The sequence below is a fragment of the Pseudopipra pipra genome, chromosome 1 (genome assembly GCF_036250125.1).
Source record: "Pseudopipra pipra isolate bDixPip1 chromosome 1, bDixPip1.hap1, whole genome shotgun sequence".
NCBI lineage: Eukaryota > Metazoa > Chordata > Aves > Passeriformes > Pipridae > Pseudopipra > Pseudopipra pipra.
This window is the reverse complement of record NC_087549.1, coordinates 4271891-4289007: the sequence shown is the minus strand read 5'-3', so window position 1 is coordinate 4289007 and position 17117 is coordinate 4271891. Positions and strand designations below refer to the sequence as shown.

General features: G+C 44.9%; 2 protein-coding genes across 20 annotated transcripts in view; one reads left to right on the top strand and one right to left on the bottom strand.

Moving 5' to 3' along the window:
- The first annotated feature begins 97 nt into the window (after nt 1–97).
- Nucleotides 98–1412, top strand: RPLP1 (ribosomal protein lateral stalk subunit P1). Its single transcript, XM_064644048.1, has 4 exons — nt 98–287; nt 395–469; nt 581–698; nt 1291–1412. The coding sequence occupies exons 1-4, from the start codon at nt 216–218 to the stop codon at nt 1368–1370; spliced, it is 345 nt and encodes a 114-aa protein (XP_064500118.1). The 5' UTR covers nt 98–215; the 3' UTR covers nt 1371–1412.
- A 1162-nt stretch (nt 1413–2574) lies between these two features.
- Nucleotides 2575–17117, bottom strand: part of PTK2 (protein tyrosine kinase 2) — a 191183-nt gene continuing 176640 nt past the window's right edge. For 10 of the 19 annotated variants that reach the window (XM_064643988.1, XM_064643996.1, XM_064643842.1 and 7 more), the window contains 6 exons: nt 12084–12146; nt 9763–9802; nt 8988–9097; nt 5231–5386; nt 4690–4770; nt 2575–3811 (listed from right to left, as the gene is read on the bottom strand). In XM_064643988.1, coding sequence (XP_064500058.1) covers nt 3602–3811; nt 4690–4770; nt 5231–5386; nt 8988–9097; nt 9763–9802; nt 12084–12146 — 660 coding nt within the window. In that variant the 3' untranslated portion in view covers nt 2575–3601. The remainder of the gene's footprint in view (nt 3812–4689; nt 4771–5230; nt 5387–8987; nt 9098–9762; nt 9803–12083; nt 12147–17117) is intronic. The other 9 variants (XM_064643893.1, XM_064643912.1, XM_064643931.1 and 6 more) reach the window with 1 other exon arrangement.

Sequence of the window (17117 nt, the reverse complement as noted above, 5' to 3'; positions counted from 1 at the left end):
TGTGAGGGCGGTGAAGAACGGCGGAGCGAGGAGGGGCGAGCGCCCGCCATGCGCGGCGGGTCACGGGGCGTGACGTCTCCGATGACATCACAGCACCGCCATTATAAAGCCGCGCCGCGCCTCCCGCCCTCTCTCGCTCCGCGGCGGCCCAAGGTGCTGAGTCCTTCTCACGAAGCTAAGGCCGAACCACCCGGCGACCAGCACCGCGCCCCGCCATGGCCTCCGTCTCCGAGCTCGCCTGCATCTACTCCGCCCTCATCCTGCACGACGACGAGGTCACCGTGACGGTGAGTGCGGCCGCACAAGATGGCGGCGGCGGGCGCGCGGCATGGCCGCCTGAGGGGCCGCGCCGCGCCGGGCCGGGCGCGTTCTCACCGCCATCCTCTCGTTGCAGGAGGACAAGATCAATGCGCTCATCAAGGCGGCCGGAGTGAACGTGGAGCCATTCTGGCCGGGGCTGTTCGCCAAGGTGGGCGAGAGGGGCCGCGGGCCGGGCTGGAGCGGCGTGTGGCGCTCCCCCTCCCCCCTAACCCTCACCCCCTGTTAACGAGGCTTCGCTGCCGCTCCTTGTTCCCCATAGGCGCTGGCGAACATCGACATCGGGAGCCTGATCTGTAACGTGGGCGCGGGCGGCGGAGGGGCTCCGGCTGCCGCCGCCCCCGCGGGAGGTGCCGCGCCCGCCGGAGGAGCCGCCCCCGGTGAGTGGCGGCTGTGCCCGGCCGGGGCATGGAAACGGGGATCCATGGGATGGGTTGGGGTGGGAGGGAGCTTAGAGGTCAGCTAGTCAACCCCCCTGCCATAGGCAGGAATATCTCCACTAGAAGAGGTTGCTCAGAGCCTCATCCAGCCCGGCCTTGAACACTTCCAGGGACGGGGCATGTGCAGCTTTGGAGGGACCAGTTACAGGCGCTGCTTTAATGTGGCTTGTGCCTCACAGTCTCTGCGTGAGTCTTCCTAGAGCAAAGCACCCTCCCCTTTGGAAAGGCTGATGTTGCACGTTGAGTCAGTGTTGCAGCATTAGTGTTAGCTTAGAGTTAGGGCTGATCTTCCCATATGTCATCAGGGTCTCTTCTAAAGTTTTTCAGGTTTGATAGAAATTAGTTTTGAAGGCACAGAACCACATTCCTAGTAGTGCAAACACTGGTCTCCTTGCCTTGCTGGCTTAGATTTTTAGGACTGCTCGGGTCTTGCTTCTTGATGTTACAGTTGGTATATGTGAAGCCTTCTGTGGCAGGTGACTTCTAAGCTGATAACATGGACATAAAACCTGACTCCTTTCTCCTTTTCTAGCCGAGGAGAAGAAAGAAGAGGAAAAGAAAGAAGAATCAGAGGAATCTGATGATGACATGGGCTTTGGTCTTTTTGACTAATTAAGTTTTGTACTTGCCTGTAATAAAGAACATCTACTTGTACTCCTGTCTCACGTGGATCAGTGTGAAGGGGAGTGGGTGGAACCACGAGGGTGTTACCTGTGGATGCCAAAACTGTCTTTGTGCATTAATCTGGGGCTTTACAACTTGTAGGTTTTTTGTACTCCACAAACAGAGTTAAGGCTACTAACTGCATCCATAACCTATGGACAAAGGTGGGAATGTAATCCCACTGAGCATGGGATGTGACAATGGCTTGGAGCTACAGGATGTGGTTGTGTTTATCAGAAGCACTCAGACTTGACTGATTACAGCTCAAGAGAAGCTGTAACATTTCTAGTTCAAGCCTTTCCAACAGTTCAGCTCCACCTTGTCCCAGTGATGGGACACAGCAGGGTGGCCCAGATGTGGCACTGCAGGGATTAGGTGCATTTCACAGTGCAGGAAAAGGCTGCAAATCTCCGGTGAAGGCCTGAGGCAGTGTAAGGTACAGAATTATTTTGCCATTCCAGAAAAAAAAGGTCTCTGAAAACTGCTTTGGAGGGTGGGTGTGGGAGATGATTTAACATTGCTCTGTGAAAGGAGCAATTTAATTTCCAGAGCAATTGAACACGTTAAAGACTGTTCCAATTGTGTATTCCAAAGTATTAAAATTAAGCATTGCAAGATGTCCCAGGTGTGTAAGAAGGGCTCCCAAGTTGTGTAGGAGGGTAGTTCCACATCTAAACCAAACACTGATGCACTCTGCACTATCCCATCTTCACAAAAAAATGGAAGTAGTTTTGTGGGAAGCTCATTTTAAAAAACACAGGCACTCACAGAAGAATTTGGTCCCTGTGCTGCTGCTGAGCACTCACCTGAGCTTCCAAAATAGCTCCTGCAAACCCTCCACTGTTTAAAGTAACCCTTTTTAAATTAACCTCCACCAGGAAAATACATTATAAAGGTTTAAAGGACTTCCAAAGTAATTACAAGTCACACAGGTGGTAACACTGACTTGTTCTGTGCTGGAGGAAAAACTGCTTTCTCAAAAGAACTAAATCTTGGGATTTCCTCCTTCACTGCTTATGTACTGTTGCTCTTCAAGTCCTGCATAAATGAATTCTTAAAAGCTTGTGAATTAGGGTAGGGGGAAAACTCCAAGCAGAGAAAATCCTCAGTGATTTCTTCTGCAGTGCACACACATGAAATAATACAGCCAGAGTTTCACTGGTAACACCTTTTTAATAGGTCAAAGTAACTGTACAGTTTATTATATTCTTCCTGAGAATAATTTATATCCCTCAACAGCAAAAAGGGAGTGTGGTTTTTATTTCAACAGAACAGATGGCATAACTGGAAAACCAAGGAAAATCTAATTACACTGCTCTACTGTAACTCCTCCCAGGCAAGATAGACAAAAGGATGGGTTAGTTAACTACAGTGGATTTAAAATAGTCATCATGGCTTTAATCTGTCTTTATAAATTATATAAAAATGGGGGACATGGATGGTTACAGAACTCCTCTAAATGCAGCTCTGAATTGCTCTGGTACAAAGCAGCATTTTCACTTCCAAGGAAAACAACATTGCTACAAAAGAACTGGCACGTTATCCTGGTGAAAAAGACGAGTGTTCAGTTGTGTCCTACAGCTAGTTCCAAACAAATGCTTCACACAGTCACATAAAAGAAAAAGGCAGAAGATGAAGAGGGCTTTAGTTTGTCTTGAAATGACCGAAGTCTTGAAAATATAGCTTTTTATTCTTTCTCTGTAAATCGTGATTAGCATATTGCGACATAAGTGTTCTAATAAAAAAAAATTCCAGTCTGGATAGTTCATATACTGTGGGCAAGAATTCTCAGCCCTGAGGTTTCCCCGAATTCTTCACTTCACAATATCTTTCTCTGATCTGCTGCTCCAACAGTTTTGGCTCCGAGATCGTGACCCTGTGGCAGCTCCATGCGATGGTGCAAAGGGCCCTGCACTCTGGGGCCGTGAGTTCCCGAGGGCTCCTGTACAAACCTCATCTGTGGTGATGCCACTTCTGAATCCCAGACCAGCTTGGCTTTATGATAAAGACTGGGTTAAACTGCTGCGATGGGAGAACCAGCGGCGGTCGGTCAGGTCTGCTGAAGCGAGAGGCGCTGGAAAGCCAGGACTGCACTGGGTTAATCCTCACTGCTGGTGGAAGGTGAAGAACATCCTGTCGCAAGCAGAATTCCGAGACTGATGACACTCTTCCCTCAGTGCTTAGTGTGGCCTGGACTGGCTGATTTTCAGTCTGGCTTGGTCAATAACATCCAGCAGGTTTTTGGCATCCACAGCCAGAGCGTGAGCAGCCGTCAGCATTTGCTTCTTGTACTCCTGCTGCAGGCTGGTCATCACGTACTGCTGGGCCAGTTTCATCTTGTTGATGAGCTCGGCCAGGTCCGAGTTCAGCAGCTTCTGTGCCATCTCAATCTGCAACGAGACGGTTCTGTCAGCTGGGGGGTGTTTGGAGCACTGCACTCAGAGCGATGCCACAGAGACACAGCCCCTGCCTGAGATCCCTGACTGCAGCTGGGGCTGTTTTGTGGGCACCACGTGGAGCAGCATATGGAATTTGGCAGCTGCTGCTCTACCCTGGGTGAAGATCAGGAGCAGCCCTGATCAGCTGCTGAGCCACCTGCTGTTAAACACCACCAAGACCCAGGTAGTGGATTTTAACCCACATCTTGGCACTAACACCTTGTTATGGGTTTTCAGGTCCTTGTTATCATCACTCTTTTTATTACTAAAGCAGCTCTATAGGCATAGCAGTAGCTCTACAAAATAAAACAGGTCAAGAAGGCACATACAGGTTGCTTAACCAAATGGCTAAGCCAGGATGATTGTCTTAGATGGCACTTACAGAACCATTTTCTGTCCTTCTCATTATCACATTTGTTCCAAGATTTTGGAAGAAAACGGTTTTACTCATGAACTTCACTGAAAGCTCTGTCACTTCTCATCCAGAACTAGGTTACTACAGGAAACCTTCCAGCTGCACCAAGCTCTGCTCAATTACCTGTTCAATGACTTTGAATTAACCCCCAATGGTCTCCCTGCCTTGGAATACTGGGCTTTATGTCTCCTTCCTTATTACTTACATCCAGTTTGAGCATCCTCACTAATACTAAGCCTATGTATGTCCATGCAGCAATTCTAGTAAAATTCATTTAATGTACACTTATAGCCCAGGAGTTCAGCCTGCTCAGTGAACCAAAATGTGTGCCCGTGCCAAGAAGGGAGCACCAAAACGTATCCACTGGCTGAGGCTGTGGAAAGATAAAGGCTGAGCTCAGGTGAGCTCCACATACCTCTCTGTGGGTGCTCGGAGGAAGCACTGGGAGGGTCTCGTCTACAGTTGCCAGTAAGGTTCTTAGTGCCAAACCAACCTCCTAAGAAAAAAAATAATTAAGGAAATAAAGTTTAAAGACTTAGAATGAATAGACGAGAGAATTGTATGAATGCAGGAGGCAGCACACAAACTTAGTTCCTCATCTGGATAAGAAGGGAGTTAGAACATGGCTGAGACACTTCAAAATCCCACCTGCAATTGTGTGTTTCACCATCAAAACAAGTTGCCAAAGGGTTAATACAAAGTTTTCCTTAAAAAAGTGAAAATATGGAGAAGACAGTGCACAACTTACCACCCTAGATAAGCACAGGCAAGTTGGGGAACAAAGCACTGTTGTGCGTAATCCTGGGAACAGGATCCAAAGCTCCAGCCTCTGACCACAAGTCACCCACCCCGCAAGCACAAAAAGCTTTTAATTTGCAGCTTCACAGAAAGTTTCTCCTACGCCACTTGAAGATCCAGGAAACAAATAACCCCCAATTTTAAAAATGTCTCCATACCTTCACCATGGGCACGTACTCCTCGGGCGGAGCTGGCTGGATTTTACTGGACATCTCTATCACTGCCTTCACCAGCCCGGTTACATTTTCATAGACTTTGTCATTGGAGCGGTCCAGGTTGGCCGTGGGAGGAGGACTGATCTCCTGCGGCTGAATCTGGAAGCAGAGAGCGGCTGCTGAACCTCCTGTCCCCAGCAGATGGGGCTCAGCAGCTTCCCAACCTCTGCAGGCGGCCGGGAAGGGCTCACATTCCTCATATTCCCAACAGCCCCCCACCCCGCTCGGTCCCACTGGTGCCCTGTCCTGGCTGAGCACACTCGCTCCAGGATCTCAAGGAAGTTTCTTTTAGTTCTTCTGACTGAACCTGATCTGTGAAATTACACTGGGCAATTATTACCAGGATTTTCCTGAAGAGCTTCCAGTATAACTCCCTCAACAGAGAATAATTTGAGGAACGATGAGTACCAAAGTACTTGATATGTCTAAGTGGTTCAAGTTCCACTGTTAAGGTAACAGGTATCAGGTCCCTCATTCCAGGAGCTTTTTTTGTGCTCCAAAGCAATGTCAGAGCACATAATAACCCACTGATATGGAAAGGAGAACTGGAATGAGATAATCTTAGGTCCCTTCAGACCCAAACCATTTTATGATTCTGTAACATTATTCTTTTGTTAATGAAAATCCACAGCAGGTTAACAAAAATGGTGTCACCTGTAAACAGGTGGGAAACATGGACTGCTTTTAGAAAGTTGATTTCCAATAGATCAGAAAAAAACCTAATAGGTTAAAAATCCTGTAGTCCTTATTCATGCAAAACTTCCAATGAGTCAAGTCTGTCTGGAGTTAAATCCAAGACAGACTGAAATAATCCTGGGACAGAAACGAAAGAAAATTTGCAAACTTCTTCTGTAAGGTCCTCAGTATCTCTGAACTGTAAAGCTACAGGCATCCCACTTTCCCATAGCTATTCCCTGCTATGGGATGCCCAAGCAACCACTCAGTGGAAGAAGAAGGTTAAAAAACTGCTGATTTCCTCTTGGTCACAGGGTGGTTTACCCACCCTGGCAATCTGAAATGGCTTGTGGTGCTTCAGCCCCCCACACTGGGTTACTGCTGGTTCTCAGGACTGGTCCCAGCTCCAGAGATGTTTCACTGGAAGCACCTGACATACTGCCCTGAGGAAATTATGAAATACTTGGATGAGACTTTCTCTATAAGGAAGGAGTGCAGGATTTAGCATGTGGTGATTTCGTTTTGTAGCACTTCATTAAGTGGATACCAACAGCTATTACAGAGATTCAATCTAGTGCATTGATCAGAAAGTACTTCAGGAAAAAGAACACTGTAATCAGCTCAATCAGCAGGGAAAGGCTGTGATTCCAATTGGTTTCAGCAATCGAGAAGTTAAAGTCATTTGGCAAAGTCACATGCAAAGACATTTGGAATAGGGCACGGACACACACGCTCACGCACTGCTTACCCTCCATGGCTATGGTTGAGCAGAATGTGGGGGAAGGTTAAAGAAATTTACCAAAAGAAGGGAAAAAAAGAAAAACAATATTAATAAAACTCAGCAGGGGAAAAAAAAACCCCAAACCAAACCCAAAACATGTGTAGCAATAAGAGACCAGTTAAAAAGCCTGCAACGGAAATGCATCCTCACCATTCCCGGCAGTCACTCGTGTTAGCTCTTGGTCTGTGTGTTACAGAATGACCTGCTGTGCACCCGTGTGGGCAGTGGAAGCGTTTGCCATGCACCCATGCTTCCTTCTGACTAAACACATGGGAGGACATCATGCAAAGCTGGACAGGAGCAAGCCAGTCTGGCAAGCAGCAGAGTGTGAATGGAGCAGAGGGCCTGGGTAGTGGTGGGGAACAACCTGTCCTGGGAATGCTGGGCCCTTTACACAAACAACCCAGTACTCACTGGATTTAAGAAAATGTTGTAGCCATCTTTCTGAAACTTTTCTTTTTGTTTTGGGAAGTCATGATAGGAAAAACATGGTCATGTAACTGTGCCGCTCTCGTTCTCAATGACTAATCACAGTTGGGGTGAACTACCAAGAACCCACTCTAGATGATACCCAACCCATGGAATTCCAGGCCCTAATCTTCCAAAACTATGGACACTGTATTTCTTAACACTTGATTTCTCTTTGTTTTTCCCCAACATCAACACTATTGCTCTGCAGACTGTGGTGCTGAGTTTCCTTGTGGAACTGGCTGACGCTGCCTCAGCCACGAACACAGACCCATGTGCTCCCCAGGGCCTGCCCTGAAAGCTCCTGAGGACAAGCAGTCCCAATCCTCTTCATTTGTGTTCTGCAGAGAAGGGAGACTGAAACGGGAGCCTGAACTTGGTGTACAGAAAAGGGAGTCTGAAATGAATCCTAGAAGCATCTTCAGTTTAGGACTGGAGTCATTAACAAAGCTATACCAAAAAATAACAGGCTGTTTTCCTCATGGGACATAAAACAATCTAATTTCAAGAAAATCTTAACAGAAAAAAATAAAATCAGCTCTTCTTTCCTACTCAAGAAGCTATTTAGTACACAAATCCTGTTCACTTGTCACTACTGATGTCTTTGGCTGCTCAGGTTTAGTTTGTTTGTCAAAAGGATGTATTTCAGAAAACATTTTTCATGTTCCAGTATCAGCATTTAGAAAGGAAACTTTAGAGAAGCCAAGTTTAGTAACACATCTGTTACTGCTTTTTGACATTTTCTGAGGCTTGGCAGCTCAAAAAGTACTGGCATTAGCTTATAATAAATAATCCTGCTCAAATTCATCACTGCTAGCTGTTTACGCTGATTCTTACACATTCCAATAATCCCAGAACAAGAGCAGGAGTGAGACACAGGCTGGCAGTGCCTGGGATCAATTTGTGCTGAACATACTGCTCTGATGGCAGGTTTTGAATTTCATGCTTAGATAAACTGGGCTTTTTCTGTACTTTCTCAAAGCACCTAAAATAAGGGTGACTTATCCCAACTGCTGTGGCCACCACAACATGGATTCCCTCTCTTTACTACAGGCTTGGCATTCTTTCCTGAAGATTAGAAAGGTAACAGGAGCCCCACTGGCAGGGAACAGCACACAGAGGGATGGTTTTGCAAGTGCCTGACATCCTCAAGAGCAGTTCTGTGGACACCAACTGCAGCAGGGGCAGGACACTGTGTTTCACAGCAGCATCTCTACTACACAACTGCTGTCACGTTTCAGTTTTGGCTTTATTGCCTATTTATGGAGACAAAACAACACAAGGGAAGTATCTCAAGCTCAGGTCAGACAGCCCATTTCCCCTCTTCTTTATTCCCCAGAGCTCGTAGGGTTTGAGGAGCCTGGGTGCTGCAGCAAGAGCTCTTTGAGCACCTCAGTTCAGACAGGTCTTCCTTCCTTCTGACTGAGAACAAGACACTTTGGTACCACCCAAGCTACTGGGAACCCTTGGTGTGCTCCTTCCCACTGAGCAGGGAAAGGAGGCTGTGTCCATATGGGACATCTCATATGCTCTTCCAACTAGAAACAAGCTCAGCTGGGCAAGGCTCTAGGTGAGGAACACGCTGAATCACAGTCATGGAGGACCCAAGCCTACCAGTGACCTCCCCACCTCCCTGGAGAGCTGCCAGGGCAGCATTTACTGTGGGGTGTTTGGTCGCGTCTGCTTTCCACACTTTCGACTTCAGGAGCACCCAACTACCCACAGCAGTAATGTGTGACTTTCTGAGGGTGTTTCAGGTGGCACTGAGCAATGTACCTTCACGCCCTCGTTGTAGCTGTCCACAGGGCTGTTCAGGCTGGCCAGGCTGCCCAGATGTCCGGGGGCTCCGGGGCGCGGGGGCTTCTTTGGCGGAGCTGCATGATCTGCTTAACAAAGACAATTCACATTTTTAGAGGACCAACATGCTGGATGTACCTGCACCATTCTGGTCTGCCCATGCCACACATGCTGCACGTGCTCTTCTCTATTAGCACAGGAGATGGACATCTTAATGTGTCTTGCAGTGAATTCACTGTTTGTAGGAGCTGCACTTTGTGAGAACTCGACTGTTTTATAGGATACTTTGAAAAATTCCCTATGGGAGGCAACCGCTACTGCTCCCAACACACCTGCTCCACCCCTGAGAGGTTCTCACTTCTCAGTACCAACACGCTGTGTGTGTGTCTGGGAAAACTGGACTTCTTCCTGGAAGGAATCCTGGGTGTGATTCACTTTGAGACTGGGAAACCCAGCTTCAGGTGTCTACTTCTGTTTTACATGTCTGAACTCCACACTGGGTGAAGTCCCACACTGACTCATCTTCCTCTAGACACTTCCTGCCTGTTGATCTAAACACTTCCCTGGCTTTGCTGACTGCATGTCTGGGACCTGCACAAGGAATCTGAACACACACTGCACCAAACATCTGTGTGTAGTACCAGGAACTGAATTCACCCTGTATGGAAATACTGGCATGAACCTTTGTCACTACTGCTGCTGAAAGACTTGTAATCAAGGATTCAAGATGACAGTATATGAATTTACTGCTTACCTGGTTTACCCACAGGCTGATATATGTGCTGGTTACCAGCCTATAAAACAAAATAAACATTTGAAGTAGTTATTGCAGTGCTCACAGCTTTCATCAGCACTGTCTCAAACACTGAGAGCAGCCAGTTCTCAGCACATTTCCCAACAGTTAAAAATACATCCCTATTCACCATCATCAGCCCCTCACTACAGGTCTATTAGTTACGGAGTAAGAAAAGCATTTTCATGTATCTTGTATCGCTCACAACAGCCCTGCCTCTACATCACAGTTTATCCTTCCTTGTTACTCAAAAGTGGTGGGATAGTCACAGGCATTTCCAGCCTGTGTACACAGACCCAGCTGTAGAGGTCACAGTGGTGAAGGAGAAATGGTACTGGGACCCATGAATGCTGGTTGTTTTTTAAGAGCACAAAGACAGGCAATTCCAAAGCGCTGGAAGTCAAACAAGTAGGGCAGAAGGCTGGCCTGGTGGAGCAGAGATCTTCTTCTGGAACTCAGGTGGACAAAGGAAGTGTACAAACTTTGGAAACAAGGACGGGTGACAGGGATAGGTGACATTCCTACAGAGATGCTGTTTGCCACTGCAGGGAGACGATTTGTGCAGTCAAAGGTTGACCACAGTTCCAGCTGGACAGCACAACAGAAGGGGCTTTTTAAAAGCCCCAACAGCTAAAGGAGAATAGAAATAACATTGGTCTGTTGCTCGACAAGGTTGGTCACCTCACAAATAGGGACACAGACAAAGTGGAGACATTCGGTCATGTCATTAAGTTTGATTTGTGCTGTTAACTTAAATATTTCAAATCTGATAATCCCGGGGGAAAAGAAAGGGGGCAAGAGACGAAGGAGAGTAAAATCCCAGTAAGATAATTCTTGAACTTTTACTTCCAGAAAATTGTGTAATGAGAGTATATGTGAAAAGCATGTGATCAGTCAGGAAATACTAAAATGTGTGTGGTAACTCCTCATTTGTGTCACTGCCCGATTTCTCATCCTCTCGATGAGAAACTGAAGTTGACTCACAGCAGCATGAGGCACTTCCCACTGCAAATGAAGACAGAGTATGTTCTGAATCTACTGAGAATGATAAAACTGCAAAATCAATTTCTGGAACCAGAAGTGTAGTTATCACGAATTAGAGTCTCTTTAAAACTCATTTTGCCCATGATCACCAAGTGTTTTCTTCACACTCTTTCAAATGGAGTGTGAAATTGTACTACCTCCTCTGGGCAGACAGGACTTCCCCTACAAACAGTTTGGGATCTGGGGGCTGTAACCTGTGACATGACCTCAAAATCTCCAGGGCATCTCAGAACATCTTCAGAAGCAGCACAGAACTTGCTCTTACATAAAGATGCAACAATATCCAAGGCATAACAGTAACTAACAGTCTTGTCCAATTTCATGGAAAAAATCTTAGGAGCTTCCAGACATGAATGTCTCCAGGGATCATTCTGCAGTGTGTCAGTTATACACTCATTCATGACTGTGCTTTGGCTGCAAATGCAGGAAGAATCCCTAAATTCTTAAGTGGTGAAGAAATGCTGAAACCAAACTAGGAGTTTACAATCTCATCCCAAATGAACCAGGAGAGTGAATTTAAAATATTCTCTACTTTAAAGGTGACCCCTAGGGAAAAACAGCGGGTGAAGTACCAGGTTTGTGTCATTAACAGTCCCTAAACTAATCAGTATGATCCAGAGATTCCAATGGCAATTAAACAATTAGAGAGATGGCTTTAGTTAAACACACAGGAGTTAAGCCATTGAAAAAGAACACTCGAGCTGCAGCTGCTGTCTGGGAATAAAGGAATGGCTGTGGGATTTATTCCCATTGTTTCACAGAGAATCATTTACCCCTAACAGATTTCTGGGTCATACAACAGCAACATTTACATTCCTTGCAAGAAAACCCACTTAAACAACTGCAAAAGTTACTTTAATCCTGCTTCCTGTTGACAGAACTTGCAGAAAACAATCCACATTCTTAAATACAAGTCCCAATTCTACAGCACATGACTACTTGAAAATTATTGCAACATATTTATAGAAACATTTTAGGATTTGTTTCAAGAACAGCTCCAACGGGGGGAAAAAAACAAACACAAAACAAAACAAACCCACAAACCCCCCAAAACTGCTGCATGAACCCGTTTGCCGTGGCTGCCGTTCCCGCTGAAGCTGAGCCTCTTGGAAAAGCTGTACAACCACGTAATAATAGTGGAAATATTTAGCAAAAACTTTAAGTTGTCTCCAACAACTGAGACTGGGTATGACACGTTCTACCTGGAAACCGGAGGAAAAGATCCCACATATACTCACTGGGCCCTGGAGACCTCCATCCTCCCGGTCGATGCTGCCCCTGGAGAGCCGCACGTCGGGTTTCTGAAACAGAAATCAAACATCTCACTCCGTGCTCTCCTTACCCCTCGTGCCCTCGGCTTAGAGGCATTGAAAAAGCCAGGAAAATCCTGTTAAAAGCACACACTGACAAATCCAGATGTCATTTCATTCCAGCCCCTACACCCCCACCGCAGCTCCTGAAGCCCTTGGCAGCCTCGGCTGCTCCCGCTCCTCCAGCACCCACTCCCAGCACGGGGCTAAAAACACCCTAATGAATATCCATAGTACCATTGCCCCAGCACAACACTGGAAAACCTGCATTTTAACTTTCTCAAAGGCAGCAAAAGTTGTGGTTTTCTTTAAAAAAAAAAAAAAAAAAAAGAAGAAGAAGAAAAAGAAAAAAAATCGCTTGCTTCCCAACAGCAAAATTCCAACCACAGGATGAGAAACGCTGTGCATAAATTCCCGCTTCCTGCCCCAGGATGGCTTATATGTACTTGGCTCCCTCTCCAAGCCTGCAAATGGGGCCAATTACTGGAGCTCTTTAAACAGTCCATTTGGATACAGCAAGCTAACAAAGCCATCCAGATGCCATTTTCTCCCCCTACAAGCAACAAAAATGTCTATTTTATGTTTTAAGCACAGGAACCCGGGGATTGGTTGTCCTAAAAAAGTAAAAATTAAACCACACCTTCCCCCCCCCCCCCAAAGAAACTGGTAATTTTTCTCATAGAATATCCTAAGTTGGAAGGGATCTACCAGGATCACTGGGTCCAACTCCTGCCCCTGCACTGGAAAACCCCACACGTCTCCACAGCAAATCCAGGTAGGTTGTATTTATTCTTCAAGGACAAGGTTAATTACATGGAAAGACAAAGAACAGTGGATGTGAAACCAAGGTTAACCCTGATCTGCCAACACAAGCTCACAAGAACGAGAGCATGTCTCTAGTGCACAAATTCCGGCACTTAAAACCAGAGGATTTATCTGACTCTCCTACGAGACTGGATGAGGAGTTAATGAAAGGGGATAAAATGCACATCTACAGTAGTGTAAATACAACTTCCTTCACATGTCTGCATGTATTTATACATAAAATGGTCACACACAGCATGAGAAGGAACATTTTTTATTTAGAGAAACGTAGGCGTGCGAATACTGAGTGTAACTAAACTGACCCCATGTCCTTTCAGGGTTAGTCTGGGGGGGGACAAATATATCCTTTTCTTGTTTAAAGCTACTCCAGATCCCTTTCCTCCTTTTAAAAACCCTAAAGAATAATTCCAACTCACATATCCTGCTAAGAGAATCTAAAAACCATCAGGGCAGAAGGAACTTGCAAAGATACACTAATACTGATCTTTTGTCATTAAAAATACTCCAGTTGTGCTTTCAATTTGTCAGGAAGGCTTATATTTAGAATTTTCATTCAGTCTTCTGCAGACTGAGTGAGGAACAGCCAGAAATGGTCGCTGCCTGAAAAAACTTGCAGATTAAAAATAGACAATCATATCAGACAGGGAAATATTTAACCCCATAAACTTCTTTCATCTTTTCCCAACATTCTCCTCTGCCCCATCAAAACGTGGATAGTCAGGAACACAAGGAACAACAGAGAAATATTCAACACACTTCTGTGTCCAGTGTCCAAGAAAAGGCCAATTACATATTTACTGACTTCAGTGTTCTAATAAATTCTAACAGCTCCCATTTTAGTAAATGATACTGTGATTTATTCATTTATGTATCTGTGGAAATTACAAAAGACAAGTTACTTTACAGTAAAGGTGATTTGGATGATCAAACTCCCGTTGTATTTTAAAGTACTACTTAGCAGCAATTCTTATGCCTCTGCAGTGGCAAGAACTTCAACTTGAGCCCCTCGTGCTGGCCTGACAGCAATGCATTGCTGGATTTTTAATACTGAGAGTGTTTAGTGCAACATTCTCTCGGTCAAAAATCAGCCTCACACCAAAACCAAGCTGTTCTGTACTTCACACACCACTTCACAGCCCCAAAGCACGTCCTGCCATGTTTCCAGTCCCTGCCATGGCAGCCCTCCCAAAAAACAGAAGAGAGGGAGAACTCTTGTGTTGTTAAAATCTTGCAGAAAAACAAAATCTTTCAAAAGTAAAGGGACCTTTTGTCTAATAAATAGTCTGCTATCTGAAATCTTTGGAAATGTCAAGAGGATTTTTCAGACAGGATCCGTAACATTGACAAACGGGGACATAATCTACTTTATTTCCAGTATTTCTGGCTACTTGCTAATAAAAGAACATGCAAGTCTTGGCGTTCTCAGGACATGTCGAATTTTAATGTCTTGGTGGGATTTTCTCAAGCTAAAAATTAAAATCTTATTTTAGCAACAGTTCACATCAATTATACTTGAATTGCAGTTCTCAGTGTCAAAACAGGACAAAACCACAACTATGTGGGAATTTCAGAAAAAAAAACACAAATCCAAGCATGATAAAGAAACTATGTGAGTTATTTCTTCTTAGCCTATCCCAGAAAGGACTATAAATTTCTCAGCACAACACTGTTCTGTCTGCTGAGGAGTCACTAAAAGGCACAAACATATATATCTTTATTTATATGATTAAAAGTAATGCATGTAACATCAGTACAGTCACAAAGAAAGGTTCAAACTGGAAACTCCACATAAAGAGGGAATTAAACAGGCCCAAAAGAAAAGAACTGTTGTATAAAATGTTCAGAGATATTAACATGTTTGTAGTGCAGCTTCTCACCCTCCACCTGCATATGCCCTGGACAGAGATTGTCTCCTGCAGTGACCTGTATCAAGCTTTAGGTGCAGTAATGCTTTGTCTTTGCTTCAGCTTTCTCAAAAACAATTTGGATATTTCTGTCCTTCCTGGAGATGCTCATCTCCAAAGCACTTGCTATCAAGAGAGCATGAAAGTCCACAAGTTTAATCAGTGCCCATTAAAGCTGCCAGACTATTGGGCTGTATCCACATCCCCTCCCTGGCAGGGGCTGGGAGGGAGTGTCAGTCCTAGATCCCTGAAAATCAACCCCTTCACCAATTCTCTTCTCACCTCCCAGTGAATATATTTGGTACGATTTAAAATTAAACATTTCTTTACTCTTCAGGTTTTTACACAACAGATTCATTTGCATTCAGGAGCTTCCCATGAGGAGAGGCCTGTTTGTTTTCTCTTTTTACAGCAGAATCTCAGAATTCTGGATTGTGCTAAGGCTGCAGCTTGCAAACAACATTTCTGTCTCCTCTCAAGCACTGACTAGTCCCATGTTCTCCAAGGACCAGTTTCAGGCAAACTGCTTACACTGATAACAACCTCCCCAAAGACCGGCACATTTCCATTTCAATGCCACTGCAACTTAATTCCCCATCTGGGGTGTCCCTTCCAGCACACATCAGCACTGTTTATCCACATCCCAACGTGCTGTGAGTTGTGTTTTCTCCCTGTAGAAGCAGCAGTAAATTCCAAGTCGTGAGCAAGTTGCTGTTACTCTGGGGAAACAAAAATTGTACCAACAGAAATCCCACAGAGGATTTTTTGTCTCGTTGAAGTGTCTTACATTAAATGTTTTGCAGTTGCTCTCCGTGAGTCCAACTCCCAGCAGTACAAGTGGGATGTGCTGTAGAGCCTGAAGACTGGGTAAACAGAGATGCTTTTGGAAGTAGACAGTTTACACTGAGAATATTACAGATGGTTACATAAATTAAATATTAAATATTTTTTCTACTTAAGTTAAATATTAAAATCTGGCTCTCCTCTCTTTGTTCTTCTCTGTGCTCAAAAGGGCAAATATTCTTCTGAAACCTATCTGAAGCAGGGAGGTCCAAGACTTCTTCCTAAATCACCTGGAGTGAAAATAGGGTAAGTACTTCTCCTAAAAGCAGAAATGTCACTAGTCACTCACCAGAGGACATGGGCCAAGGAACATGTGTGTGTGTAATTTGTGGCTTATTTCTATGCTGGACCTTATTACGTGGACCTTAGTGCCTTATTTTATGTGTTTGGACTCTCATGCATGAGCTGTGGATATCCTTCAGGAGATCTGCAAGGCTTCCAAGAGTAACTCCCCACAATGACTCTTTTACCATCGTGATTCCTCCAGGGCTAAACTCCGAAATCCACATTCCTCTTTCAAGAAACACCCATCTATAAATGGAAGATTTCCCTGACACACATCCTGCCATGAGCTCAAAGACACCCTGTGCCTATCAGCAGCTTGTTCAGCTTCTGACACAGGGTATAAATCTGTAAAGGGCATTCAAGTCTGAACCCCAAAATCTTGATAGTCAAAATGTTAATGGGGAAAAAAAAAGAACTGAAGTCCCTTATGGATTCCAATTCCTCAACAGAAGAGATGCAACAGAGATGGTGTCTCCTTGGAATAAAACTAACACATAATGAAAACACACTCTTCCAAACATATGCCAAGACTGTACTGGAGATAAAAGAAAAAATCAGCAAGATCCTCCTCAACATCAATCTGGGGTATAATAAACATCCTAATGGTCCAGAGACTGAATCAAAACAGAACAAATACTAAAAATATTTATCATTTATTCTGCAGAAAAACTCAGAAAGTTCTCTGCAGGAAGTTCCCACACAACCTACTCCCACCTGAAATGTGACTGCCTCATTCCCAGTAAGCACATTAATTCCTCAATAAGTTCTTGACCACCTTGGAAGTTTTAACTGTCAATGGGATGAGTTTGACCTCCTGGGTTGTGTAAGTCACAAGCAACTGGTGCCACTCAAGACTGGAAAACTAATGCCTAAATTAGGGAAGAAATTTTCCTTTCCTCTTCCTCTCTTCAGCTTGTAACAAACTGGACAAAGCAATCTGGGCACAGTGGTTTCTTTACTGTCACCCAGTGGCAAACTGCAAATTCCTGAGTGGATTTAGAAGAAAACTGGCTTTGATATCCTTGAATCAAAAGTAACTTCTTAACTCTGGCACAACATGAATCTCAGTATGTCCTGGACATAGTAGCTCTCAAAAGATTTATCC